The 27347-nt window shown below is 43.5% G+C and overlaps 1 protein-coding gene across 1 annotated transcript in view; it reads right to left on the bottom strand.

Annotated features, from left to right (window-relative positions):
- BPTF (bromodomain PHD finger transcription factor) overlaps positions 1-27347 on the bottom strand; it is a 128628-nt gene that overhangs the window by 54919 nt on the left and 46362 nt on the right. The window contains exons 5-11 of the mRNA XM_056866895.1: positions 23279-23458; positions 10588-10761; positions 10279-10454; positions 9450-9805; positions 9143-9274; positions 8918-9047; positions 514-649 (exon numbers count right to left, since the gene is read on the bottom strand). Of these exons, the coding sequence (XP_056722873.1) occupies positions 514-649; positions 8918-9047; positions 9143-9274; positions 9450-9805; positions 10279-10454; positions 10588-10761; positions 23279-23458 (1284 nt within the window). The remainder of the gene's footprint in view (positions 1-513; positions 650-8917; positions 9048-9142; positions 9275-9449; positions 9806-10278; positions 10455-10587; positions 10762-23278; positions 23459-27347) is intronic.

The following is a 27347-nucleotide window of genomic DNA, read 5'->3' as shown; positions in this document are numbered from 1 at the left end:
AAAGAAATTACATATTATAAAGGGGATAATATAAAACTGCTCTAACCCTAATCCCAATAACTCAGAAATGTAGCCACCAATTAAAATGTAAACCAGCAGCACCTCAAAGAATCCAAAATTCAGAATTCTGAGTGAAGCAGCAGAAGAATTTGTATTTGAGCATCCATTTTTCTTTGCTATTTCTAAAATGCTATTTCATTGAATAGTAATAGCACTGTTCATTACCCCCAAAATAGGAACTAGTGATTTCAGGTACTGTGACTGGCTAGGAGACATACTAAAAAACAATTCTCAATCACCACTGCTGTAGCCTAAGTAAAAGCAGTCATTTCTATGCTAAGGACATCATATGCAGAATGCAGATTCAAAATGTTTTTCCTTGTTGAACCAAGGGAATTTTATCAATTACCAGAGTCAAGTTTCCCATCTGGCTGCAAAGTTTAATTTATTCAAATAAAACTCAGCTGAACATGGCAATACATTATTTGTGAAATAAAGATTTCTTATACTTACTTGGTAGTGATTTCCTGTAATTAACATTAGTATTTCCAGGTAATCTAGGCACAAATCTATGAACATGTGTTTTACTAATCCAGATCCATCCACCGTATCCAGTTACTCTATATTCTTCTCCTTTTTGTTTCCAAACCTGTTAAAAATTGTGGAAACTGGTTTTTAAATAAATTTATTTGAACAGCTACACATATTACAGTACCATCCACAAATAAAATGGGTTTGTCTGGGGGCAGCCTCAACACCCCCATACTTACCAGAGGTGAAGAGAAAGAGGGCCAGGTGGAGCAGCCTACTTGGCAATGGCCTGCACACAGCAGAATCTGGCCCCACCTGTCAGTCAACACAGCAGGGCAGCCTGCCTTCCAACTGGTAGGACCACTGAAGTAGAGCCTGCCCAAAAGGCCTGTGGCATGCCCAATGCAGCCTCATCAGCAAGAGAAGAACAGGTACCACATCGGGTGGCTCTGAGTCTAAATATAGCAGCACCAGCCAGCTGGGGTGGGGGGAGGCAGTGCAGCCATTTAAAGGAGGTAGAGTACAAGGCTGGAAGCTGGCCTAGCCTAGTCATAAAGGTAAAGGTCCCCTGTGCAAGCAGCGGGTCATTCCTGACCCATGAGGTGACATCACATCCCGATGTTTACTAGGCACCATATTTATGGGGTGGTTTGCCAGTGCCTTCCCCAGTCATCTTCCCTTTACCCCCAACAAGCTGGGTACCCTAGTCATACCAAACTGGTAATTGCTCCTGCCAATCAACCCAGGAGGGTGGGGCAACCCTCAAGGAGGCAGGAAGAAGGAAGGACAGGGATATCCCAGGAAATCTCCCTCACTAGGGCCAGGGACTCAGGCCTAGGAGAAGGCTAGCCCTCCTACTAGCTAATTGGCTACTGGGGAGAGCAACAGAAAGAGAGGAGGAAGACCTAGGGTATTGTTAATCCCTTCCCTTATCTAAAACCTGTCAAGGCCTCCAAGAAGGACCCTGAAGGGTATGTTGGCCCTGCCCAACCCTGACCATGTGGCAGAAACTCATAGAGTTCTAAACAAATATTACAAGAAAATATTTTACATTTAGGCTGGGACCCAACCAAGTGATAATCAGAAAGAAGAGAAGGGGAGCAGGGCTTGTTAAGCAACAAACTGCTTACCAGAATTCCAAGCACATTTCAAGCATAACTGTTCTTCTTTAGGAAAATTATTAATCATATAATTATTTTTAAAGTCTGATTCTTTTTTAATTCAATCTCCCCCAGTTGATTCCTGAGTTAAACAACAGTTACACTATTGTTAAGTTCCATTCAGTTTTCCTATGCATAGGAAAATCTGTTCTCTGTGGATCTGCTCGAACTGGAAACTACTGAAACAAGTTTTCACCCACTTGCTTAAGTAAAACATCATGCCACACAAAACCATGGTTAATGCTAACTATGGCTTGGGGCAACGTCTAAATTGACAAACCATATTTTGTGATTTACCAGCAAGCCAAAATCAGAAACCACTGTTTGAAGTGGCTTCTCTAACAGCCAGAACTGCTACAATGGTAAAATAAAACAATGCCTAATGTGGCTTTTGATTGCATCCTTATAGAGCAGCTTAAAGTACTGTAAAGCTGGAAGGCCGTTAAATTAGAAGTCATACACAAGATGCTAAATAGACATATTTACAATAAATTCAAATTGCCTCTTCCATCCCCAGATGCTAAATTCTTGTGATTTAAATTATAAGCCACTGTGGACTGAACTATTCATGCTGTCAAAGACCTGTATCTTTCATTCATTATATCTAAAAGGGCCAAAATATACTGGTCCTATAGAGGAATAAAATGTACAGGTTTTCTACTGCCAGATCTACAACTAAAATGGCATGTGACAAAAAGAGAAGGAATTTGGAGAACTCTGTACTAGATGTACAACAGCAAAGGGAAGCAACCCCCCCCCCCAAAAAAACCCAGTTGCAAGTCCACAGAAATATATTCCCTGACATTCTAGCACAAACATATCCCAAAATACTGACAATTGTATAGGATTAAATAACATTTTCTAATATGAAACCTCACCTGAGCAAAATGAGAACTTGTTGAACAGTTCTGAGTATTTTCCCCTGTCTACACAATAAACCATGAGCATGGAAGCATAACCAATTTTGTACTGTACCAAAAGCACCGCAGCAGTGCAAAATGGAAATGTGGACACAGACGAACAGCCATTCTTTGTTGAAGCTGTCTCCACTGACTCAATGCAAGCAAGGGGTATGGCCAGTTTAACTGAACTATCTCCATCCCACCAGGCAGAAGGGTTGGGCACACAAGGTCAAGGCAATCTGCATGAAGAAGGCTCTCCCTAACACCTCTCCCTACCAAGAAACTAATTAGCAGAGTAATCATCGGCAAGTATGACTTTATGAGTGGCCTCTCCTCATAAGGGAAGACCCAGAGAAACAGTTGCAACTCTATTTCCTGGCTAAACACAAAGCTCAATATGACCAAATAACCAATGTCCAAAATGACCCTATAATATGATTCGGCGGGGGGAGCATGCATCTTTGGAAGAGAAGCCACCATGCCTTCTAAAACACAAGTACCTGTATTTCTCTCTTTGTTCTACCAAAGATGTCACTTGCTTGTGGACTGGGCTTGTTTCATGAAACCTACCTCTTATTAACAGAGCAAGACAACATTCCATTATCACATTCTGCTATGGCAGCTATCTGTGAGTCTCTGGATTCGCACTAGTCCTGCTGATCTTGCACTGCTACAGTGGCACTGGGTTCTTCTGGGCATTCTGTACATTGCAATTTGTTCTGCTGGGCTTGCAAAAGTGCCCCCCACCTTACTGTGGAGATTCACTGGTTCGACACTAGTTTTCATAGAATCATAGAGTTGGAAGGGACCACCAGGGTCATCTAGTCCAACCCCCTGCACAATGCAGGAAACTCACAACTACCTCCCCCCCACACACACTCACAGTGACCAGAAGATGGCCAAGATGCCTTCCCTCTAATCATCTGCCTAAGGACACAGAATCAGCACTGCTGACCGATGGCCATCTTACCTCCTCTTAAAAACCTCCAGGGAAGGAGAGCTCACCACCTCCTGAGGAAGCCTGTTCCACTGAGGAACTGCTCTAACTGTTAGAAAATTCTTCCTAATGTCTAGACGGAAACTCTTTTAATTTAATTTCAACCCGCTGGTTCTGGTCCGACCTTCTGGGGCAACAGAAAACAACTTGGCACCATCCTCTATATGACACCCCTTCAAGTACTTGAATATGGTTATCATATCACCTCTCAGCCTTCTCCTCTTCAAGCTAAACAAACTCAGCTCCTTCAACCTTTCCTCATAGGACTTGGTCTCCAGATCCCTCACCATCTTTGTTGCCCTCCTCTGGAGACGTTCCACCTTGTCTACATCTTTCTTAAATTGCGGTGCCCAAAACTGAACACAGTACTCTAGGTGAGGTCTAACCAGAGCAGAGTAAAGCGATACCATCACTTCGCGTGATCTGGACACTATACTTCTGTTGATTCAGCCCAAGACCCCATTTGCCTTTTTAGCTACCGCATCACACTGCTGACTCATGTTCAGTGTTTGGTCTACTAAGACCCCAAGATCCTTTTCACACACACTACTGCTGAGACAAGTCTCCCCCATCCTATAATTATGCATTTGATTATTTCTACATAAATGCAGAACTTTACATTTGTCTTTGTTAAAGTGCATTTTTTGGGGCTTGCACTGCCAGAACGGCCCTGGGTTCTGCTGGGCTTGCAGAAGCAGCCCCCTTGTGATTAAGACTTTTGTGCTAGGCTTTTGTGTATTGCCCTTGGTTCTTCCGGGCTTGCTAAAGTGGCCCCCTGTGCTTAAGATGGTTCTGCTGGGCTTCTGTGTATTTCCCATGATTCCGTTGGACTTGTGAAAGTGGCCCCCTATGCTTAAGATTGTTGTGCTGGGCTTCTGTGGATTGCCCTTGGTTGTTTAAAAGAAAACACCACCAGGACTATCTGGTTTGACATTGTTTCTGCTGGGCTTGCAAAAGTACCTCCCCATGCTTTAGTTCTGCTACGATTCTCTGGTTTGCTATTAGTTCTATTAGGCTTGCCACATTAGCTTATAGTTCTGCTAGGATTCTTGGGTTCTGCTTTGGTTTTTGTGGGCCTGTGTTGGTCCTTGGCATGGGAGGCATTGTCCAATGGTTGCTGCAGGCATGCCTCTTTGCTTTTGCCCTGGAGAAAAAAAGTCCCCCGTTGGAAACAATGGAGGATGGATGGGGACCTTCTTCGGGGGCCCACAGAATTGGACCTCTGACCCCATCTTCTTGAAACTTAGGGGTTCTTCTGTGGACCAGTAGCAGCAGCTGTGCGGTAAATTTGGTGCCTCTAGCTTTAAAAACAGCCCCCTGACCCCAGTATAACATCCCCATAGCCTAGAAAGAAGCTGAATAATTTCAGATTCCCGAATAAAACCTGAATCCGAACACCATACCGATATTGGAATTTGGGGATATCAAAAATACTGATATTCTTTGGCTTCAATATACCCGAATCTGAAAAAAAAAACCGATTTTTTAATGCACACCCCTACCAGAACCTTGATTACTTACCATGAAGATTTCTTCTGCTGTGAGGAAAGGAGGGCAACTTGATTGTCGGGTGATTCCTACTGGCTGCATAGGGAGGCAGGACTAATTTTCCACTTCCTGTCTTCTCAGTTGGAATGGCCTGCCTTCAGTTTGAATACTTTCCAAACTAAGGTTGACAGGAAATAACTCTGTTAACTATAACATGATTATAACTAAGACTCAAATCAGAACTGTTAAAAGATGTAAGTGTAAGGAGGAGTGAGAACAGTAACAATAGTTGGAGAAAAAAACTCTTAATGGAGAGGGCTTTCTTTTAACTCGCTTCTGGTTTGAATTAATTGTCTCTATATCTTCTTGACGCATCATGCTGGCTCAGTCCATCTTTGTCCAGGGTGGGCAAAGATGCCCTCCTTTCCTCAAAGCAGCAGGAACCTTCATGGTAAGTAATCAAGGTTCTGTTTCCGCTCTGAGGAAGAAGGGCATCTTGATTGTCGGAATCTTCCAGAACTATTATTCTTCTGGGTGGGTTATGCATCTTCCACCACTTGCTGAAGAACTCTTCTCCCAAAGGCAGCATCAGCCGATGCAAAGGCATTTAAACGGTAATGTTTGATGAACGCGGACACTGCCAACCAGGTAGCTGCATGACAGATCACCTCCACGAAGACTTGTTTGTCAAAGGCAGAAGATGTTGCTGTGCTCCTAACAGAGTGTGCCATAATGCCAATGGGGACTGGAAGCTTGCTAGCACGATATGCCTATGCTATGCATTGTTTGATTGCGTTGCTGATGGCTGGTCTGGATAGTTTCTTCTCTTTATTAAGCACTGTGATTGAAATGAATCCATCCTTCAGATGTCTGTGGTTCATCTAATATATATCCTCAGGGCACGTCTTAAATCCAATTTGTGCCATTCTTGTTCCCTCGGATGGTTAGGATTTGGGCAAAACGAAGGTAAATGCAATTCTTGTCCTCTGTGAAATGTAGTATTCACCTTGGGAATGAACGTCGGGTCAGGGCTGAGGATGACCTTACCCTTGCGAAATGTACATAATCCTTTATTAATCAAAAGGGCCCCTAGCTCTGACACCCTGCAAACAGATGTCATGGTCACAGATGTCATAAATGCCTCTGGACGTATGGCTTCTATTATGGATCTCAACATTTCTATCTGGAAGTGTTTCTGATGTATAAACCTGTTGATGTGTTTCTGGTCCCGTATCCAGCCAGTCCCCATTTTTCTTCGGCACAGTAAAAAAAAATTTAATAGATGCCGGAGAAACGTTCTTCTGCGGGAACTGGTTCTATAGTTCTTATCTGTAGTAGATGCCAAATTGTGGCTATGGTTGGTTCTTGTAGGTTATCCGGGCTGTGTAACCGTGGTCTTGGAATTTTCTTTCCTGACGTTTCGCCAGCAACTGTGGCAGGCATCTTCAGAGTAGTAAAACTGAAGGACAGTGTCTCTCTGTGGCTATGGTTCTTTCATACTTTTCTGGTTTGATTGATTTTGGAGACGGTATGAAACGATCTGATGGAATCTTGAAAAACTCTATTTGGTAACCATGGGAAACAATCTGCTGGACCCACTGATCCGATGTTAGGATGGTCCATGGTGTGATGAAATGTTAAAGGCGTCCCCCCACTGGAATTGTCATGGCTTGTTTTGTCTGGGAAATTTTTCAGATTGATCAGATCTGTTCTGATGAAACTGAGCTGGCTTGATGATACGGCCCCCTCAATGAAAGAAACTTCTTCCTGTCTCTGACATGAACCCTGTCTCTGGTCCCCTCTAAACTGGGGCAAGGTATGATAAGATTGAAAGGAGTTCAAGGATGGAGTTGATTACCTGCCATCCTTTCTAACATGCCTTGCATGGCTTTCTTTTGGTCTTTGGTTTCAACTAAAATTTTATCTAATTTGTCACCAAACAGGTGGCCTCCTTGAAGGGGGTAAGTCATAACCACTGACGGAGCAGTAGTCAGTTGGTCATGGCCTTAGCCAAAAAGACCTCCTAATGGCTGCGGTAGCTGACATTGCCCTAGATGCAAACATTAAGGAATCAACAGTGGTGTCTGCTAGAATTGTAACTGCTTTGAGAAACCTGTTAGCTCCCTCCATTATTATCTTATCCTCAGATGGTATTAGCTGGACCAACTTCCTGGCCCAAACTATAGCCAATCTGGCAATGAGGGCTGCTGTTGCTGAGATCTGAATGGATAGTGCTCTAGCCTCATGTGCCTTCTTAGCAGTGAAGTCTGCTCTTCTCCCTAGTGGATCCTTAAAGGAACCCATGCCGTCTTCAGATACTAACTCTGAGGATTGCAAAGCAACAATGCTGCATCCACTAGGGGGACCTGTAGGAGCTTGACTGCGTGTTGTAGAATTTTTTAGTACTATTGGGAAACTGCCTATTGGCCATATGTTTATTTCATTCCTCTCTAATAAGTGTCTCAAAATATTCTGGGAATGGGACTGATTTACTAGGGGTCTTGGTCTTAGGGAAAAACTCCTTGGGACCCCTAGGTCTCACCTTGCCTTTGGGAGTCTCCCCATCCTCTGGATCTTCACTAAGATTATAGCCTTAGAGAGGAGATTTTGGAAATAGTCCCCTGCAAACAATCTAGTTTGCTGGTCATCCACTACAGTTTCCTCCTCTTCAGAGGAGAACTCGCCCTCTTCCCCTCCTTCTTGATCAGATTCCCCTGCTGTGGAATAGGGATCACAATTGCTGCAACCTTCAGTCTCGGCGATTGCCTTCCTGGCAGCTTTTGTTGGCCATGAATAGGACTGCTCCTTAGGGGGAGGGGACAAATGGTATATATATTGGCTAGATGGTGAAGAAGGTGAGCCCCTGGATGATGGGGCGGCTGAGGCAGACAGCAATCCATGCGGCTCCTCCCTGAGGGCAACTATCTCTTTTCAAATAAGAGCTATCTCTGAAGTGGATGTTTGGCTGATTCCCGGACCCCCTGGGGAGGGAGGAATCACTGCATTGCCAGAACACTGGTACTGAGGCTGGGGCTGAAATGAAGTTGTCTAGCTCACCAGTCTACTGAGTCTCTCCAGGCAACATGAACTCGAAGCTATAAGTTGCTCCTGAGCTCCGTGGCATTTATGCGCCTTTTTCTAATGGTGCATCAGGCCTGCTGTGCTTACTTGTGATGGTCTCTTCCTCATCACCTAGCTCCTCTGCTAAATCGTGATGGTGGAAGCCCGGCATTTCTTGGCTGAAATGCCTCTTAAAGGAGAGGAGACATGATAAATGGTCCTTAGCCCAAAGGAATTCGTCTGACTCCCTTTCATCTCCGGATGCCATTTTGTGGGTCTGTTAAAAGTAGATAGCAAGTAAGAAGTAATGAAGAGAGAAGAAATCAGGGAAGAAATTAGTTAGATTTAAGTTTAAAATTAGAATATGTGTGTGTGTGTGTGTGTGTGTGTGTGTAATAGAAATGAAGATTATTTTGAAAGAATATAAATTTCCCTGTACTTACTCCGCAGCTGCTGCAGAGAACCCTCTCTACTGCTTCTGCTCCCTATCTAGGCAGGAGGAAAACTGAAGGCTGCCGAGAGGACAGGAAGTGGAAAATTATTTCTGCCTCCCTGAGCAGCCAGTAGGAATTACTCAATGATCAAGATGCCCTCCTTCCTCGGAGCGGGAACAAAGAGTCCAGTAAGAATCAAGCTCTCTCCTTCTCTTAATTTATCCTATGATGATATTACCTATTCTACATGCTTGAACTTAAATGGCTGCATTAAAAAGAAAACCAAAGACAGCACAAATTAACTAAAATGTTTAAACTTCCAAGACTGCTGTGCTGAAACCATACCTGGTGTTTGATGGGAAATGTATACTTCACCCATGTTGCTTGTTGCATGGTTTCTTCCTCCTCCTGCTTTCTTTCCTTTTTTTTAACCTTCTCCTTTTCTTCTCTTTCAATAGATGTCATTCTACGTAGTCTAATAATGCAGAAAATATAATGCCATACATTATTCCTTCCAGCCAGCTACATAATCATTTGAATTTCAGTTATACATTATGACTTACACCTTACCTGGTGTGCCCCAAGGACTCCCTCCAGATTGGCAGCATGACAACTGGTTTAATTGCACACTCTAATATAGCCAAAGCTAATGCAAATTCTCTAGGTTTGCTACACATCTGAACAGCCTTGATCCAATTAGACCTACAGTGGCAAAAATATGAAACCTTTTAAGTTTCTTCTGTACATGAAAATATCTTAAATGACTAAAACACTGGACCAGCAGTTATAAAAATGGCCTTAGTAGTACAAACATAACAGTTTCCATATCAAGTATATAATACTACAGAAATATGATGAAAAACACAAGTAAGTTCACCTGTGGGAAGTCCAGTTGGGGTGAAGGAATGAGGACGGGATGTTGTTCTCTAGCTGAATGATAGTTAGCCTCAGAGTGGATATTGTAAGAACCTTGGACCCATGAACAGATCCATTCCATTTGAATTCCCCAGCTGGACTCAGACAGAATTTATGAGAGAGGTGCCGTCTCTTGTCATGGTCTTCCCGATGCTGATGTTTGTTCAAAGCAAATGAATTTGTGGCATATTGATTATGGTAGACTCGATATTTCCCTTCTTGGCCTAGCTTGAAATAATTGTTGATGTTTCCTTTCATCACTATTTCTTTTTTGGTGTTAAATCGAGAGATTTCCCCTTGGGAATTAACCACAAGGACCTTATTAAAGGGAAAAAAATTAAAATTATACTCCTGATTTAAAATGATCTTCAGAACTATAATATTGATGTTTCAACAACAGTGGGTTAGATCCAATGCTCTTTTAACACTGGTAGATGGCACTTTCACCAGTGGCGAGGGGGGGGATAGATGATTGTCCCAATTCCCCCTTCCCATTTTCATGAGTTCATTTTTAGCCATCAAGGCAGGCTTACAGGGATTCTTGACCCATGACAACAAATAATTTTGTATTCTAGGGCCAAAAAATGAAATAGCATGTTTAATAAAGCAAAGTCTGTTGCATTTGTGAATGGTCTTGGTATCCTAATGAAAGCTACTAGGTGGCATTCTTCATTTGGCTGTGCTAGTAGCAAGAGCGCATTAAAGTAAAAGTAAAGTAAAAAGAGTGATATTAAAGTAATTAATATCATCTTGTGGGTTTTTAAAATAAAATTTTAAAATGAACTCCCAACCTCTTTGCCTTCTTTAAATAGCTTATTCGCTTCATGTGCAGCAGCAGCAACCTGTTGACTTTTCAGCTGGCTGAGCTTGCTATCAGGATTACGTAGCCTAGTGACCATTCGTGTTGATCCTGGGGTGCCTCTTCCCATGCTTGGAGATTCACTTCTTTCACCATTAGATTTATCCCCTATTAAAAAAAAACCTATTTGAGCAAGTGATACACAGGAAGGAAATTTGTATACATTTTTCTTAAAACACAGATATTATGCAATTAAAAATGAGACCAGAATATGCTGGTAACAGGCTGCATTATTTTTTACCTAGCTCCTCTGAGCTCTGGGATCCTCCTTCAACGTTTTCCATTTCATCAGATGTTTTCATAGATTCATCCTGCATAGAATTTCGCTCACTGCTACTGGTGTTTTCTGAATCTGGCAAGAGGGCTTCAGTAGATGCACTGACATCCAGGCTAGAAATAGTCTTAGTTGTTTCATCTACAAAAGATAATTACTTTAGGGCAAGAACACTTCAGATTGAAAAACGGAAGTAAAATTCTGGTCTGAAGTTGCTGAAATGCCAACACAAGATAAATCCCAATGTTTGCTTAACATATCAAACGTACCATATGTTTAATTTTGCATACAGATATAGACATTTCTTCTGACCCATCAAGACAAAGAACATCTCTTTCCTGCCTCCCCCACCCCAAGCCTCTCAATGTTTGACAGCCCTCCTCAAGAATGGTGTAAAATGCTGTATGGTAACATCTGGAAAAGGGAATCCATAGACCAGTCAAGTGGTGTGTGCGTGTGGGGGAGTGGCCCTGGATCCAACCACAAATTTTCTCTAATAAGGATCACAACAGATCACACTCTTGACTCTAAACCCCTACTTTGCACTCACTCTGATCTGTCACATCTTTTAATCTCAATATGGAATAGAATCCCTACTCCAGACATGTGTTAATCTATTTTAAGTGATCTCAGTGTGCTCTCTATGACTCTGAAGCAGAGAAGATGAGGGGTGACTTCTGTGACTGCATCAATAAGTTATTTTGAATAACTTCAGTCATGCGAAAGTGTATTTTCCCTTGCAATCCTATGTGTACAGAAAAAATAAATAGTAGCCAACAGAATTAAATCAACATTGGGTTGGTGCCTAACACCCACTGCTTCCCTCACTAGGAGATCAGGGATGGGTGGAGAGAAAGTCCACAAGAATGGCGTATATCTACTCCCATCCCTCATAATAAGGAATTGGTATTTTTTTCCCTTATAGCAGTCTTATAAATAGTTTCATCCAGTTGCCTATGGCAAGTAAGAACAATCTCTAAGTGGCTGCACAATGGACAACAGATGTATCAGGTAATTCCCCAGCGCTGCTATGCCACATGGGAGAAGATCTGCTGGATTACAACCCACTCTTTTATGGCAACTTAGATGATGGAATCAGAGATGATCACCAGATCCTGCTGCTCCTCCAACCATAGATGGTCAGACACTAAGACCTTGCAGCCTCCTTTCTTCTTTCAGCCTTTATGTGTGTGCAGAAGTCTACAATGGCTGTGCATGAGGGCAGCAACTTTGTTGACTTATCCGCAAGTCTACCTTCTTACAGGGAGCTTTATTCCCATCTAATGGTCTTGGGAAAGAAAAAAGATTATCCCAACCCTATTTTAAAGAAAATGGCACTGAAACAGGGAAGCTATATAGAGCATCTCTAACAGTGCAGTCCTACAAACACTTTCTTGGGAGTAAGACCCACTGAATATACTAAATAGGATTCTAAGTAGTCATGGTTAGGATTGCTCTCTTAATTACCCTGAAAGCCCCAGCCCCACGTAAGCAAATTCCTGTGAACACAGCCCAGCCCTACCAGCAGCACATTTGAGATTACAAACAAATATTTTCTCAAGAAAGCATGTGTGAAGATTCTGGGACTGGCCTCTGTTGTCTATCTGCAGGATCCTCGTCTTACTTTGTTTCTGGTGTTGCACATCTCCTCCACAGGAAGAGAGGAGAATGCTGGAAGCCCATTGCAACTAAGGAAAACACACTGAACTGGTGCTCTTAAGTGGAAATAATATTCTCAGAGAAGATGAGGAAAGCTGCTCAGAAAAGCTAGACTCACTGAATTTGTACTACTACTATGTAGGTATTTGTATAGTTAAAAGAATATTTGGTCCCATTAGGTTTACAGTTAGGTAGACGATGCCTAATACTGATACCAAATTTCACCCTTCCTTTACTTAAGAACCAGCAAAGATTATGGTGAAGCAGCTTTGGAAGAACAGATCAAATGGAAGAGGCGGGAATAGCTGAAAGTTATGTTTTCTGAAGCAGTTTGACCAGGATAGATCAAGCTGCCTAAAAGGAATAAACCATCCTTCCATCAGTCCAGACAAAAATACTCTACTAGAAGATAAACAGGTTTCACTTACCTGTAACTGATGTTCATTGAGGTCTTATATGTGCAGGAACACATTGGGACTATGCATGTGCAGGCCTGTTGACTGGAGGTTTATCTGTTTATCTGGCTGATACTGGTATGCACACCTTGTATGGAAGGCTAACACAGCCCAGAAATAGAACAAGTAGTATGTATTCCATAGCAGTGGGCTCTTTAATTTTATAGACTATATTGAGCACAGAGTCAAATTGGAATACATCCCTACACACATACCTGGGTTGTTATAATTCTACTACAATACTGTCATATATGTTGTACTTTGTATATGTGTGCATTAAAAGCAATTATATTAGACCACTGATGAAGGCCAGGGGGCCGAAACGCATTTGGATCGTGTTTTCAGTTTATTAACCCGTAGCAGCTGCCATTTGTGCTTTCTTTTACTATAATTTTTTATCGTTTCAAATATAGACATTAGCACCTTAAAATAAACAATTTCTATACTTAATTGAGTCTTTTCCCACCCAACCTTTGGGGACCCAGACCGGAGGTTTTTATCAGTCTCTACTACTAGGGGGTGCAGCGCGTTGGCTCCATGCATCTGTTCCTGCCCAAAGGCAGTCACGTGTCCTGATGCTGCTGCACCCCCCTCCTCAGTTCCTACTGAGCTGCCAGCTTCTCTTACCCATACTGTCGCAGGAGGAGAATTCGCAGTGGGGTAGGAGGGAGTGGTTGTGTGCCTGCATAGAAGACCTCAATGAACATCAGTTATAGGTAAGTGAAACCTGTTTTTCATTTTCAGTTTTCTGTGCAGACCCCCTTTGGGATTTTAACAAGCTTCTCACCATGGTGGTGGGTCGACATTGCTATAGAAGACCAACTAAACAGCTTGGGCCTTGCTCCCTCAGCACTCTTACAGCTGGGTAAGGACCAAGCTAGATCTGTTATAAGCAAAGGGTTAAAGATTGACCTTTCGAGTTTCCCTACATTTATAGTGCCCGGTTATTCCAGGTATATCTTAACACTAGCTGCCTACATGCACTCCCCGGAAATGAATTCACACAGGAGGGCATATACAATGGCTAGATGTGCAGCCTTACCTTCTGCCATTTTAGAAGGGAAGATGCCTAGAGCGGAGATTTTGCCCCTGCAATGCAAGGGAATTGGAAACCATTGAACATTTTTTTTCCAGATGTGCTTTTTATAAGACAGCCCGCTCCATGATTATTGAACCTCTTATTGGGAAAATGGGTGCTGGTGAAGAGGGTGAATGGACTAAAAGGTTTTTGCTGGGAGATGATTCCCCAATTACCACTCAGGTCGCAAAATACTGTGCAGGTGCGCTTCAGGTATGTCGCCTTAGAATATCTCTCTGATCAAATTTGGAAAATGTACAATCTGGTGTTGCATAACTGTATTAGTCTTGGACTGTAAATTTATTCTTTGTAAGGCTTGTCTCTGTTTTATCAGGCAAAATAGCCATAAATAAATTTTATTAGGCATTGAAGATGGAGTGCAGGATGGGCTTTCCCATCTGGGTCTCCCTTCTCGCCTGCAAGTCTAAGGCGTAATGCTTGACAAAGGTCACTGCTGATGACCACATGGCAGCGCTGCAGATCTCCAGCAAAGGGAACGCCATTGAGGAATGCTGCTGAAGATGCTTGTGCCCTGGTCGAATAGGCCTTCAGAGTTAATGGGCAAGGAAGAAATGCTCGTTCATAAGTACCTCTTGATGGTGAGGACTAACCATGTCAATGTCTGGGGGGTTGCTTTTTTCCCTTTGTTCGGGCCAGAGTGACACACAAACGAGGTTGAATCCTTTCCTAAATTCTTTGGATCTTTCCAAATAGAACAATAGAGCCCATCTCAGAGTGTGTGCAACATCCTCTCACTATGTGATGTTGGTTTTGGGGAAAAAGTTGGCAAAATTAATTCCTGTGCTAGATGAAATTTCAAAATTACTTTGGGCATAAACTGGATACTATAAACACCTTTAGGGAGGAGGATCCATGCTGAGAGCAGCTATCTCACTTATCGTCCTTAATGAAGTAATAGCTACCAAAAGGCAAACCTTCATCGATAATAATCAAAGTGAAGTTGTAGCCAAGGGCTCAAATGGCCTTGACATCAACTTGGCCAACACCAATGACAATGACCATTGCAGGACTATGGGTGTCTTAGTTGGATAAGAATTGAATACACCTTTTAGGAATTGTTTTGAGGTCTTATAATAAAAATCTGTGGAACCCTCTACCCCTTCATGGAAGGCCGAAATGGCAACCAAATGAACCTTCACAGATATAAAACTCAGGCCTGTTGCCTTAATGGCCAACAGGTAATCAAAGATGACCAACTAAAGACACTTCATCCGGAATCAAACTCTTCTTCTCCTCACACCACTTAGTGAAGCAAGCCCACTTGCCCTCGTAAGACCACTTTGTTGAAGGCTTATGGGCTTGCAGCAGAATGTCATGCACTTCTGCAGAGAACTGGTCATTGTTTAGACTCTCCAGGCTATGATGCAGATACGAGAGATGTCGGGGTGAAGACTGCCCTCCCAAGACAATAGATCTGGGACCAATGGGAACCTGATGTACTGCCCTTGTGACATTTCCATCAGGATGGAAACCATATCTGTCTGGGCCAAAAGGGAGTAACTATGATCCCTCTGGCTTGTTCTGACATCATTTCCCCCAGACCTCTGGGGATAAGTGGTATAAGGGGAAAGGCATAGCAGAACCTTTGCCACCATATCTCAAATGTACCCTCCAGTGATCCTACTTCCAGCCTGGGAGCAGAACAAGAGACGAGAGTCTTTGTGTTGGCCACCGTGGCAAAGACGTCTGAGTATCCCCGTTATTGTAATATGAGCTCCAGGTAAACATCTTCTATGGACCCCTTGTGTGCTGCAGGGAAATACCTGCTGAGCATATCTGCCCTAATGTTCAGCTCGCCTGAGATGTGGATAGCCTTTATTCAACACTGATGTGCGATGGCCCAATGAATGATGGACGTTGCCTCTAGAAAGAGATGCCGGGATCCAGTTCCACCTTCCTTGCTGAGGTAGAAAACAGTGTTGCTTACTGGTAACTGTTGTTCATCAAGCGGTCCTCTTTGCAGGCCTCAACTGAGATCATCCCCGATTCAATTCTCAGAGCTACATTTGAGATAGAATTCGGCACCTGAAAGATTTTCCTGAGAAACTTAGACTGTACCCTTTCCAGGATGGTTATGTTGCCAGTAATGCTCAATGGTGCTCCGTATGTAATTTGGGCAAGGGATTTAGCCTTAAAGCAGGGATGGGGAACCTCAGGCCCGGGGGCCATATGCGGCCCCCGAGGACATTTTTTGTGGCCCTCGAGAGCTCTGGGGCCCGGCCGCGGAGGCCTGTCAGCTGTTGAGCAGTGAGAGGGAGAGGGGGAAAGAGGCCGGTGGCTCCAGGCGGCAGAGCATGCATGCGGGAGCCGATCGGGCTTTGGGAAGGGGCCTTTTGTGGACTCTGGGGGGAGGGCATGGAGATTGGGGCCCAGTCACATGGGGCTCCGTGCGCTGCTGGGTGTGTGTGTGTGTGTGTGGGCGGGGGAGGCGGGGAGGCTGGGGCCCAGTTGCACGGGACCGGCATGCGTGTGTGCAGGGGAAAGGCTTTTCTCTCTTTTCTTCCTCTTTTTCTGTCACTCTCCTTTCTCTCCCTCTCTCTCTGTCTTTCTTTGTCTCCCTCCATCCTTTTCTTTCTTTCTCCCCCTCTCTCCATTTCTTTCTCCCTTTCTCTCTCTTTCTCCCTCCCTCCCTTTTCCTCTTTCTCTGTTTTCCTTCCTCCCTTGCCATTTGACTGTGGGCTGCGCCCCCCTGGTGCCTCATTTGCTCGGGCCCACCGCTGGCTGCCCTCCCACCTGGGAGGGGGGGCACCCTGCAGGCCTTCTCTGTGTGGCCTCCCCTGGGGTTGCCAACCTCCAGGTGGTGGCTGGAGACCTGGCAACCCTAGCCTCTCCCCCCACACCGAAAGATCTACACCTGGTATGGCCCCTGAATGATGTTATAAATGTGCAAATGGCCCTTGGCAGGAAAAAGGTTCCCCATCCCTGCCTTAAAGATCTTTATTGCAGCCGGAATATGCCGCCCTCCTTTGTGCCAGTAAAATCTTTGAATTAAACCAGAGGATTTTTGGGCATTTAAAGCAGCATAGTTGATATGCAAGGTCCTAGCTTGAGTGGCTTGAAATACCACCCCTAAATATTTATACTGCTGTACCTGCTCAATCATGGCACAGAGTGGTAAGCTGCAGTACTGCAGTCAAAAGCTCTGCTCACGACCTGAGTTCGATCCCAACGGAAGTTGGTTTCAGATAGCCGGCTCAAGGTTGACTCAGCCTTCCATCCTTCCGAGGTCGGTAAAATGAGTACCCAGCTTGCTGGGGGTAAAGGGAAGATGACTGGGGAAGGCACTGGCAAACCACCCCATAAAAAAAGTCTGTCTAGGAAACGTTGGGATGTGATGTCACCCCATGGGTCAGGAATGACCTGGTACTTGCACAGGGGACCTTTACCTTTTTTTTACCCGCTCAATCTCCCTTTGATTGATTCTCCACCTATATTGGTTTGGGTTCCTCGCACAGACCATAATTTTGGTCTTACCCACATTGATCACTATCTGATCAATGGCGATAAGAGTTTAAAGCACACAAAGCTCTTCTCATGCCAACTGGAGTTCTGGAAAATATAGCTAGATCGTCAGCAGAAAGCAGAAATGAGATATGCCTATTACCAACTTTTGAGGGATGGAAATGCGTATCTTTGAGATGCCTGTTGATATCATTTATGAAATAACAGAGGAGCAAGTATGCATCCCTGCTTTACTCCCTTCTTGGTCTTAATCAAATTTGTTAGATGACCTTGTGGACCGCATCGAACCCTAATACCAGTATTTTGGTACAAAGCTTTTATCAGAAAAAGGCGCTTGTCTAAAGCCGTCTCTTCGAGTTTAGCCCAAAGAATTCCTCTGGAGATGGAATCAAAGGCAGATTTAAAATCAACAAAGGAAACATAAAAAGAAGACTTTTCCCCAAATGTATATTTAGCTATCAAATGATCAAGGAGCAAACAGTGATCCATAGTGGACCGCCCTTCTCTATAACCACCTTGTTCTTCAATAAAGGGGTTCTTACCTTCCACCCAGAGACAAAGCTTCCAGTATAAGTGTCTTGCATTAAGTTTCCCTTAGGCAGCATCCACGACAGCCCCAATAAACTGGGCAGCCCTGGTTGGATCAATTTTTATTTCCCCCATTGATTACTAGCACTAAATTCTGACAGGTTCTCACTGTTATATCAAGGTGGTTTTGTACTTGCGGATCCCAGTCAGCTACTGGTAGCCAATCATCCAGATATGGATAAACCGTACATCCCTGTAGCCAAAGATGGGTGGCAATCAGGGCTATGCACTTTGTGAACACCCTGGCTGCTGTGGAAAGACAAAAAAGGGAGTTCCTTGTATTGGTATACCACTGAACCATATCAAAAACGTAGATATCTATGATGTTGTAATCGCTACGTTAAAATAAGCATCTTTAAGATCAAGAACTGCAAACCAAGATGATCTTTTTTAAATAACTGAAAACAGTAACCAGAGACCGTTCTGAACTTTTTACCAAAGAGTGAACAATTTAGCCTTCTCAGATGTAGATGGGCCTCTTGCCTCCATCCTTTTTATTAACTAAAAAGAAGTGGGAGTAAAACCCCACAAGGTTGTCAGAATCTCGCACTTGCTCAATAGCCCCCTTTACTTAGCAGAATGTCAACCTCTTTTGCCAACTCAGGCATATGTGACCAGAGTGCACTCTGGCCTGGACTTTAACTCCAGCTGTACCCTTTTGAAGCAATGGACATAACCCAACTATCAGCCATGAAACAGCCCCAAGCCTCACAAAACTGTGACAACTGGTTGCCAAAAAGGACCTCTGAGGAATTCTGAACTAGTCAGAAGGTTGGCCTCTGAAAGGACCGATGCCCATCCTTGGGTGAAGGACCTTGGTGATTCTTCTTTGGTCTAGAGGAACTTCTCCTCTGGGCAGTCGACTGGTGCGGTAGAGGTTGTCTGGCAGGATACTGCAGATGGCCATAATGTGTAGACCTCTGGTCCTTGTAGTAAGGTTGCCACTGTTGATGATAAAACGCCCGGTGTTTGTTAGTGGCAGGAGTAGATGGAGTGATGCCCAATGACTTGGCTGTATGTCTGTTTTTTTTTTTACTTGTGTCAGGAAATCATCAGTGCCTTGGGAGACCAGTTTCAACCCCTCGAATGGCAAGTCCTCAACTTTCTGTCGGGTTTGAAGTGATAAGGCCGTAGACCTAAGCCATGCATGTCTGTATATTACTGCAGATGTCATAATGACTTTTGCAGCAGCATCGACCTCATGCTTTCCAGCATTTATCTGTTATTTAGATAAGTGGATAGACTCCATCTGTAGTAGCCTGGCCAGCTATTTTATTTCATCTGGGAGTTGCTCTAGGAAAGGTGACATCTTCTCCCAAAGAAATAACTGGTAGCTGGCCATTATGGCCTAATAATTTGAGACCTGTAGGCCCATTGTAGCAGACAAATAGGCTCCAGGAAATCAAGCTTCCTCCCTTCTTTATTGGTCGGAGCCGAATGGTATGTGGGACGACCTCTGGAATGGAGTTCCTCTGTAATGAGGGATGATGGTGGTTGATAAGTGGCCAGGAATGGTGTCGAATCCTATCAGTTCCAATAGTAGCCTTCCACGCATCTAGAGGACGCAGGTACAGAGGCTGGCTTTCCCCAAATGTCCTGGACTCCCTCTAAAAGCCCCTGTAGGAAAGGAAAGGCTATGACTCCTGGTGAGTCAGAATAAAGACGTCCTAGGATCTTGTCCTTTGGATGGAACTCAGCCGTAGACACCTCAGTGTCCAAAGAACGAGCCGTCCGGAGCATCTGCTCCCCATACATTTTCTTTTTTTAAATAAGTTTTTTATTATTTTTCCAAAATTATTAATCACATAGTTTAACAATGACATAAACAGTAAAAAGTAAAAACAAATAGGTAACATTGTTAAAAAAAATTATATATAATCAAGAATTGTTGACTTCCCCTACACCTCCCTTCATCTTGTGATAAATTAGTAATCTCTTTTGCACAAAATTCTAATCCTGATACTATTGTTAATATTTACTGATCTCTTTGACATTTATATTTTTCAAAGAAAAAAAGATTAATAGTTAGTAATATCATATAAAGGAAAGAAAAAAGAAAAAAGGAAATAAGAATAAAAGCAAGAAGAGAAATAGCAAATCTCACTAATAATAAATGGATTAGTATAATAAAAAGCATTTGATTATTTCCATTAAAAATTAATTATTTTGTAAGTCCTCCATTTCTCCCTAACACTCATTTAATACATATTGTTTTTCTAGTAAATTGATATCTTATATAGTTCTATTTCCATTATAACCAATCCTTTTAACCAGTTCCTTTTCGATCTTATCCAGAAGAGACACTAGACGCTTTTAAATTAGTCCCTTTATCCGGAATTTCCAGCATTTCTTTCTTTTCCACATTAGCAGTAATTGTCGAAGAGCATCCTTGGAGATTGTTGGTAAAGTCTCTTCTGCAGATAGATGATTTCCATAGTAAATCCATGTTGCAATATCTTCCATCCCTAATTCAAATAAAAAGATCCTGACAGCCCCAGTTTTTCTACTCATTAAATCCTCCAAGCAGGTGTTGAAAAGTTCATCAAGCAGATTAAGGGGACAGAAGTCAAAATCACACACATTCAAATCCATTGTTGTCAAATGGGCTATTGCAGATTGTTTATTGTAATTCCTCGTTTCCTTTGCAGGGTTCTTCTGTTCTTCATCTCTCTTGTCAACCAGAGGGCCCTCTAGTATCTCCTCTGATCTCATTGTGATAGTTTGGGTTTTTAGGTCTTTAAGATCGTCTGAGATGATGTCCAGTTTTTGATTAATAAATTGAAATGAAACGTTAATCAAAGCAGAGAGTTGTTCCATCTGTGTAATCAGATATTCCATGGTTGCTACTTCTGAAAATTCCTGTTGAAACTCAGTTAATTAGATCCAGGCTAATTCCAGTGTAGTAAATAACAAGGAGGTGCTGCAGGAATCAGAGTCATAGACCTTTCATCTTCTTTGTGGTCAGGAACTTGGGAAATATTTGCCAGTTACACACTAATACCACACTTCCGATTCCAAGTTCTCTGGCTCTCTCGTGATGATAGATTGTTTCTGGGAAGGACGTGGCAGGAAGGCTTTGTTTAGTTAGAAAGACTACTCTTCGGGGTGGGGGAGGTTTCCACTCCTCCCTCCCCTTTATACATAGTAGTTCGTGATTGGCAACTGAAGCGTCTTTCAAAAATCTTAGTTGTTATGTCTTCCCACTGATCAAATTGATAAGATCCCTGCTGGGTTATCAGATCTTTTCTTGTTTTTAAAGAGTCATTTAAACATTGAGTGGGGAGATACGGATTCGACTGATGTATTTAGCAGTCTCCTGGGACTTCCAAATCCAGGTAAAACAAAGGAGTTCTTTTAAACTTACTCAGATTTTAGGAGAGTAGGTATTCTTGCTTCTGTATAGTTGCTAGATGGTAATAGATAGGGGAGAGCAAAGCCTAAATTCCAAAGAGACGTCTGCGGCGATTTATTACCCCTCAAGCTGGCGGGACTTCTACTGAATCTCCGTAGTCGTAAAACTCAGAGAGTTCAGGAGTCAAACCGCTCTTCATCGGCTGCAGGAGATTTCCTGATACCCATTCCACTATTTAGGAATCGGGAGGGGCGCGTTGACACCCCTATTTAAGACGTTTCTTGGTTCCCCCTCTGGGAGCCCCCGGGGAGACGAGTGCTTCGCTCAGCTGCCCTAGCGGAAGTCTGCTCCCCATACATTTTCAAGTCCTCTGTTGGTGGTACTGTGGAGGTGACATTGACTCTCTCATCCGGGCTTGGATCCAAGGCGATATTGGATCCGGTATCCAATTTAGCCAGAATCTCCTCTGGTTTCTGACCCTCGGATTCGAAGAGTAGGGAGGGAGGACCCCTCAAAGCTGTAGACTGTGGCACTAGATGATGTTCACTATGGGACAAGGGAAGCGGAGGTTGACCGTACTACTCTCCCCTTTGGGCCAGATAGGCCAGGGACATATCTCCAGGCTGATGGCAGGGTAGCCGGTGGTTTGACTGTTGGACCTGGATGGGAGCAGCTTAGAGTCTAAGTCTGGAATCGAAGCTGCTTCACCTTCGAAGATTGCCTCCCCTCCAGCAAATGGATGACGAGAGGAAGCTAGACGTGGAGACGGGGTCCTGGGAGGAGGCAGTGCTCTCTCCACAGGTTCGACAGTTGGAATCGAAGTTGACTCTGATGGTTGGCGGTTCGCATTTGACTTGCACTTCTCCCGCTTCTTCTCCTTTGATTTTGGCCTTTTCAAGAGAGGTTCAGAGGAGCAGTGCAGCGATGACAATGACTTAGCCAACAGCTTCTTTGGTTCAGTACCATGGCTGGAATGGTTGGATAGGATGGTGATCGGAGATGGTTTTGAAGGTGGCTTCGAGACCAATGTTGGATCGAACAGTTTGGAAGCCCGAAGAGCCTTCTCTCAAAGAGCGGCTTTTAGTTTTGAAGCTCTATCACTCCTAGCTTTTGGAGTAAATTTCTGGCACACTTTACATTCGGCCATGTTGTGACTGTCCCCGAGACTGAATAGACATAGTGCATGTTTGTCAGTCTGCAGGAGTTTTGCACCACAGTCGGTGCACTTCTTGAAGAGACTTTTTTGGGTCATCCAGACCCAACTCAGCACCACCACACTTGCAGGGGTGGATAGGGACAGAAGATGACTCCAGCCTCCAAAGTAGATAGCTGGTTGGTAGGCCAAAGTTCTAAATTCTAGCCAACAAAAAGACAGAGCAGCGGTAGAAGCTCTTTCTCCAACTGTGGTAAAAAAAGTACTGAGGGAAGGGGACGCAGCAACATCAGGACATGTGACCGCCTTTGGGTGGGAACGGATGCATGGAGCTGATGTGCTATACCCCTAGTGGTAGAGCTTGGTAAAAACCTTCAGTCAGCAAGCCTGCATATGCGCAGTCCCAATGGAGGACTGCACAGAAGACTGAAAATGAACTAGAGTCTGGAAACTGAGGATCATGAAAGAGGTCACATAAAAAATTAGTCACTTCTCCTAACAACTTTATTGCACCTGGTCGATTAAATAATGTATAAACAGTCTCATAAGTCTAAACAGGCCTTCCGTAAATCTTTGTTGAAAATGCTCACAAATATTAGAGTTCATAACAAAGTAAAAATAAAGTCACATTTAAAAGAGCACAGACAGATGCTATGCAAATGCGCACTAAACTTAAGATAATTCTAAGTATTCGAAGGCCAACAAAACATCAGGCATATCTACAATACTGCACTCAGTAACTCAGTTTGAGACAAGCACGTTGCAGAGCCAGTAGTGGTACTGCAAACAAGCAGTATGAATAGTGAATGTCACAGATAGTTTTAGCTAGCAATCATATAACAAAAATGGTTAATATCCTCTATATTTCACTACAACAGGGCTCTCTGTACCTGAGACATCTTTAGTGACCTCTGTTGCCGATTTCTTCTCTGACTCATTATCGCCCATTTCTGGCTCATACCCCATTATGTTCTTCCCTTCAGAGGCATTAGTCTCTCCCACAGAAGTATTTGTGATGTTGCCTCCAATAGGTGATGCTGAAGAACTACTTTTATCCAAGTCTGTTGGTTCTACAGCAAAAGGAGTAACAGAGCAGTATAGATATTCTTAAAACTGGCTTACCAAGAGGGCTACTTAATCAGTTAAGTTTATTAAAGCTGCCTACACCATGCATAACATCACTGGAGAATGACAGATGATTTTGCAGTGAGAAAATGTCTGCCTAGATTACAAAATGTTAACAGATGTAACTCCATGAATTTTTTCAGTTAAACAGCCATAATGATAGTTCACCAATCATTATATGGGAAGCAGGTAAGTCCTTTAGAGGGTTTGCCATTAGCACATCATCATATCTTAGAAAGAAATGTGAGGCAGATCATATGGCAAGGCTAGATGAAATAATGAAATTTGAGTAGGAACATAAAAAATATCAAAACAATATTAAAGAGGCAAAGGTAAAATTGAAAGTGATGGAAGCAGAAAAAATATATGCTATATAAAAGTAAAATTATTTTGAACATGGAGACAAGTATGGCAAAGTTTAGCATATAAATTGAGGAAGAAGAAAGTTAATAATACAATAGCTGTAATCCAAGATGAAAAAGGAAATAGAATAACACATTCTCCACCAATAATGAATGAACGTATGCAATATTATTAAAAAATGATATGCATCACAGGAACCTATTGATCAAGAGACTGAGGCTTTTTTGAAAAGCGCAAAGCTTTCAAAATTAACAGAAGGTGATAAATTAATCTTAGAAAGTCAGATTACCCTTCATGAACTGAAAACAGCAATAGGCAAGTTAAAGAAAAATAAGGCCCCAGGACTGGATGGGCTGATGCCCAAATTCTATCAAACCTTCACACAAACTATTATGCAGCCTTTATTATCAACAATAAACTGTTTTTTTGGAGAAAAGATGCTTCCAAGAACTTGGACTGAGTAGAAAATGATAATTACCCTAAACCAAAGATAAACATAACAGATGTTAGATCATATCACACTACATGTCTTATTAACTATGATTATAGAATTCTAACATCTGTATCGCCAAAAGAGTAAAGAAAATAATCAGCAATTGTATCTCTTCAGACCAAACTGGTTTCATTCCTGGTAGAATTGTTATAACAAATTAAGATACTAAATCTGTGAAAATGTGAAGACATCTGAGATTAACCATGCATTCCTGAGGGGGGGGGGCTGGATCCTCACAGGAGTCAGCGTGACCCCTACGCTGGCGTCCATGCCACCTGCGCCATGCAAACTGGCACAGATGTTGGCATAGGTTGCCAGCCCCCCTGGACCATGGCAGCAGCATGGCTCTTGGATGCCGGTATGGCCTCCCACCAGTGTTTCCCCAGTGTATCTCCCTGCACCGGCGTCCTGGGAGGCGTTCCCGGGGCATTCCTGGGGGTGGAGCTGCTTCTAGGAAGCGTCCTAACCTCTTTCAGCCCAGGAACGGCTCTCCATGCTGCAGACTGGGATCTGTATCGTGGTGAAGCGACACAAAGCTGAGGATGAAGTTCTTCCTCCGACTCCCAACAATGGCTCAAACCCCACTAAGAACGTCGGTGCCAAGAAAAGAGCACTGATTCCCAGCTGGAAGGTATGTCGATGGGGATAGATTCCTCAAACATCGGAGACAGGCGGGCGACGGCTGGGTGACGTACCCATGGCCTTGCCCTCATGTTGTCAAACTGCGCGGGGACTTGGATCTGGATTGGCACTGCTCCCTCCTCATGGTGAGAGGGCACACGTGGGGATTTAAACTGGACCCGTGTAGGAGACCTTTCCCGCGATGGCGCGTGCTGTCTTGGAGACCAGCGCTTCTCAGCCAAGGTCTGAGCCGTCACTGCTTCCAACAAAGTGCCCTGCTTAGGGGACGATGCACGGTGGTGATCTCTCGGTTCCATCTCCTTCAGAACCGACGGAGTTCAGCGTCGAGGGGACCTTCCCCTGGAACCCTTGCGCTTGGAGCCGATGGACTTAGAGGCGGCGGGAGCAGGAGTGGATTTTCTCTTCAAAGCTCTTGAAGGCGTAGAAGCCACTCTCTTCCCGGCTGAGGAGCTGGGGCTCTGGAGGGGACCGGAGGGTCTCAAGGCCTTTTCATATAGGAAGGCCTTAAGTTTGGCTTCATGGCCCTGTTTAGCCCGGGGAGTGAAGCGGCTGCAAACCTTGCAGGACTCAGTAATATGACCTTCACCGAGGCAAAGAACACACTTGGTGTGGTTGTCATTTTGGGACATATTAGTTCCACACAAAACACAGTTTTTAAAGAGAGCCATATCGAAAATATATAACTCACACATCAAAAGATCGAAGAATGCAAGCAGAAGCTCACTACACGTTCTCTTCCTACGGCGGCGAAGAGAGAACTGAGGGATGGCCGACTCCTCCCCTTGTCACGTGACCATTCAGCGGGAAGAGCTGTTGCTGGGCGGAAAACGGGGTGAGAGGGAGGGGGAGTCGTCCCTTTAAGAAGCTTTCTACATAAAAAATCTCCGCGGCTGGCCTGTGCAGATCCCATGTGGGACTGCACAGAGGCCACGAAGATATACATAAATATTTTCTGAAATGTTTTGGAAGGAACTTTAAGAATGAGCAAAAATAATTAATTTAAACTCTATAGTAAAGATAAATATAAATGAAGAGGTTCTTGTAAGCTATCCGGGCTGTGTGACCGTGGTCTTGGTATTTTCTTTCCTGATGTTTCGCCAGGAGCTGTGGCAGGCATCTTCAGAGGAGTAACACTGAAGAACAGTGTCTCTCAGTGTCAAGTGTGTAGGAAGAGTAATATATAGTCAGAAGGGGGTTGGGTTTGAGCTGAGTCATTGTCCTGCAGTATTAAAGGTAATGTGCTAATCATTGTCCTGTAAGTATCAAGATAATGTGCTAATGAGGGTGTGGTATGTTAATGTGGAACCATTGTATCCTGAAGTGATCTGTTAACATGTGGAATCCAAAGCTAATCCGCATGGCTATTGTGGACTGTAGTCTTTGTTAGTCTGGAGGTTTTCAGGACAGGAAGCCAAGCCTTATTCATTCTTAAACTCTCCTCTTTTCTGTTAAAGTTGTGCTGGTGTTTATGAATTTCAATGGCTTCTCTGTGCAATCTGACAAAATAGTTGGTAGAATTGTCCAGTCTTTCAGTGTCTTGGAATAAGACCCTGTGTCCTGTCTGGGTCAGTCCATGTTCAGCCACTGCTGATTTCTCAGGTTGGCCAAGTGGGGTGGGGGGGGGAGGAAAAGGTGCAGACGCTGTATAAAGAGAGTAGCAACTCAAAAAAATCATTTCAATCTAAATGGGGAAAATACTTGAAATATTAAATTCTGGGGGGGGGGAATGGAAATTTATTTTTACTCATAGTTTATATTTTTATTTCTCTCAAATTTCAAGAAAAGTCAATGAAGATACTATATCAATGGTACTAGACACCACACAAAAAAGCAAAAGAATGTTTAAAATCGTATGACGTTGTTATGGCAAACTACCAAATGCAAACTATTTGCGTATGTGGTGGTCGTGCAGATGGGCAAAAAAATAATGGTTATCGGTTGCAGACATTATGAATTGTAGATTAAAGGTAAAGGTAGTCCCCTGGGCAATCACCGGGTCATTACTGATCCATGGGGTGACGTCACTTCACGACATTTATTAGGCAGACTATGTTTATGGGGTTGCTTGCCACTGCCTTCCCCAATCAACTGCATTTTACCCCCAGCAACCTGGGTACTCATTTTACTAATCTTGGAAGGATGGAAGGCTGAGTCAACCTTGAGCCAGCTATCTAAAACTGATCTCCGTTGGGATCGAACTCAGGTCATGAGCAGAGCTTTGACTGAAGTACTGCAGCTTACTACACTGTAACATGGGACTTCTTGAATTGAGGTTTATGTATGGGTTTCCCTATTTCTCTTAGGCCATCTTGTTAAACTACCGTATTTTTCGCTCT

The sequence above is a fragment of the Euleptes europaea genome, chromosome 1 (genome assembly GCF_029931775.1).
Source record: "Euleptes europaea isolate rEulEur1 chromosome 1, rEulEur1.hap1, whole genome shotgun sequence".
NCBI classification, from domain to species: domain Eukaryota; kingdom Metazoa; phylum Chordata; class Lepidosauria; order Squamata; family Sphaerodactylidae; genus Euleptes; species Euleptes europaea.
This window is presented reverse-complemented; position numbering and strand designations above follow the sequence as displayed.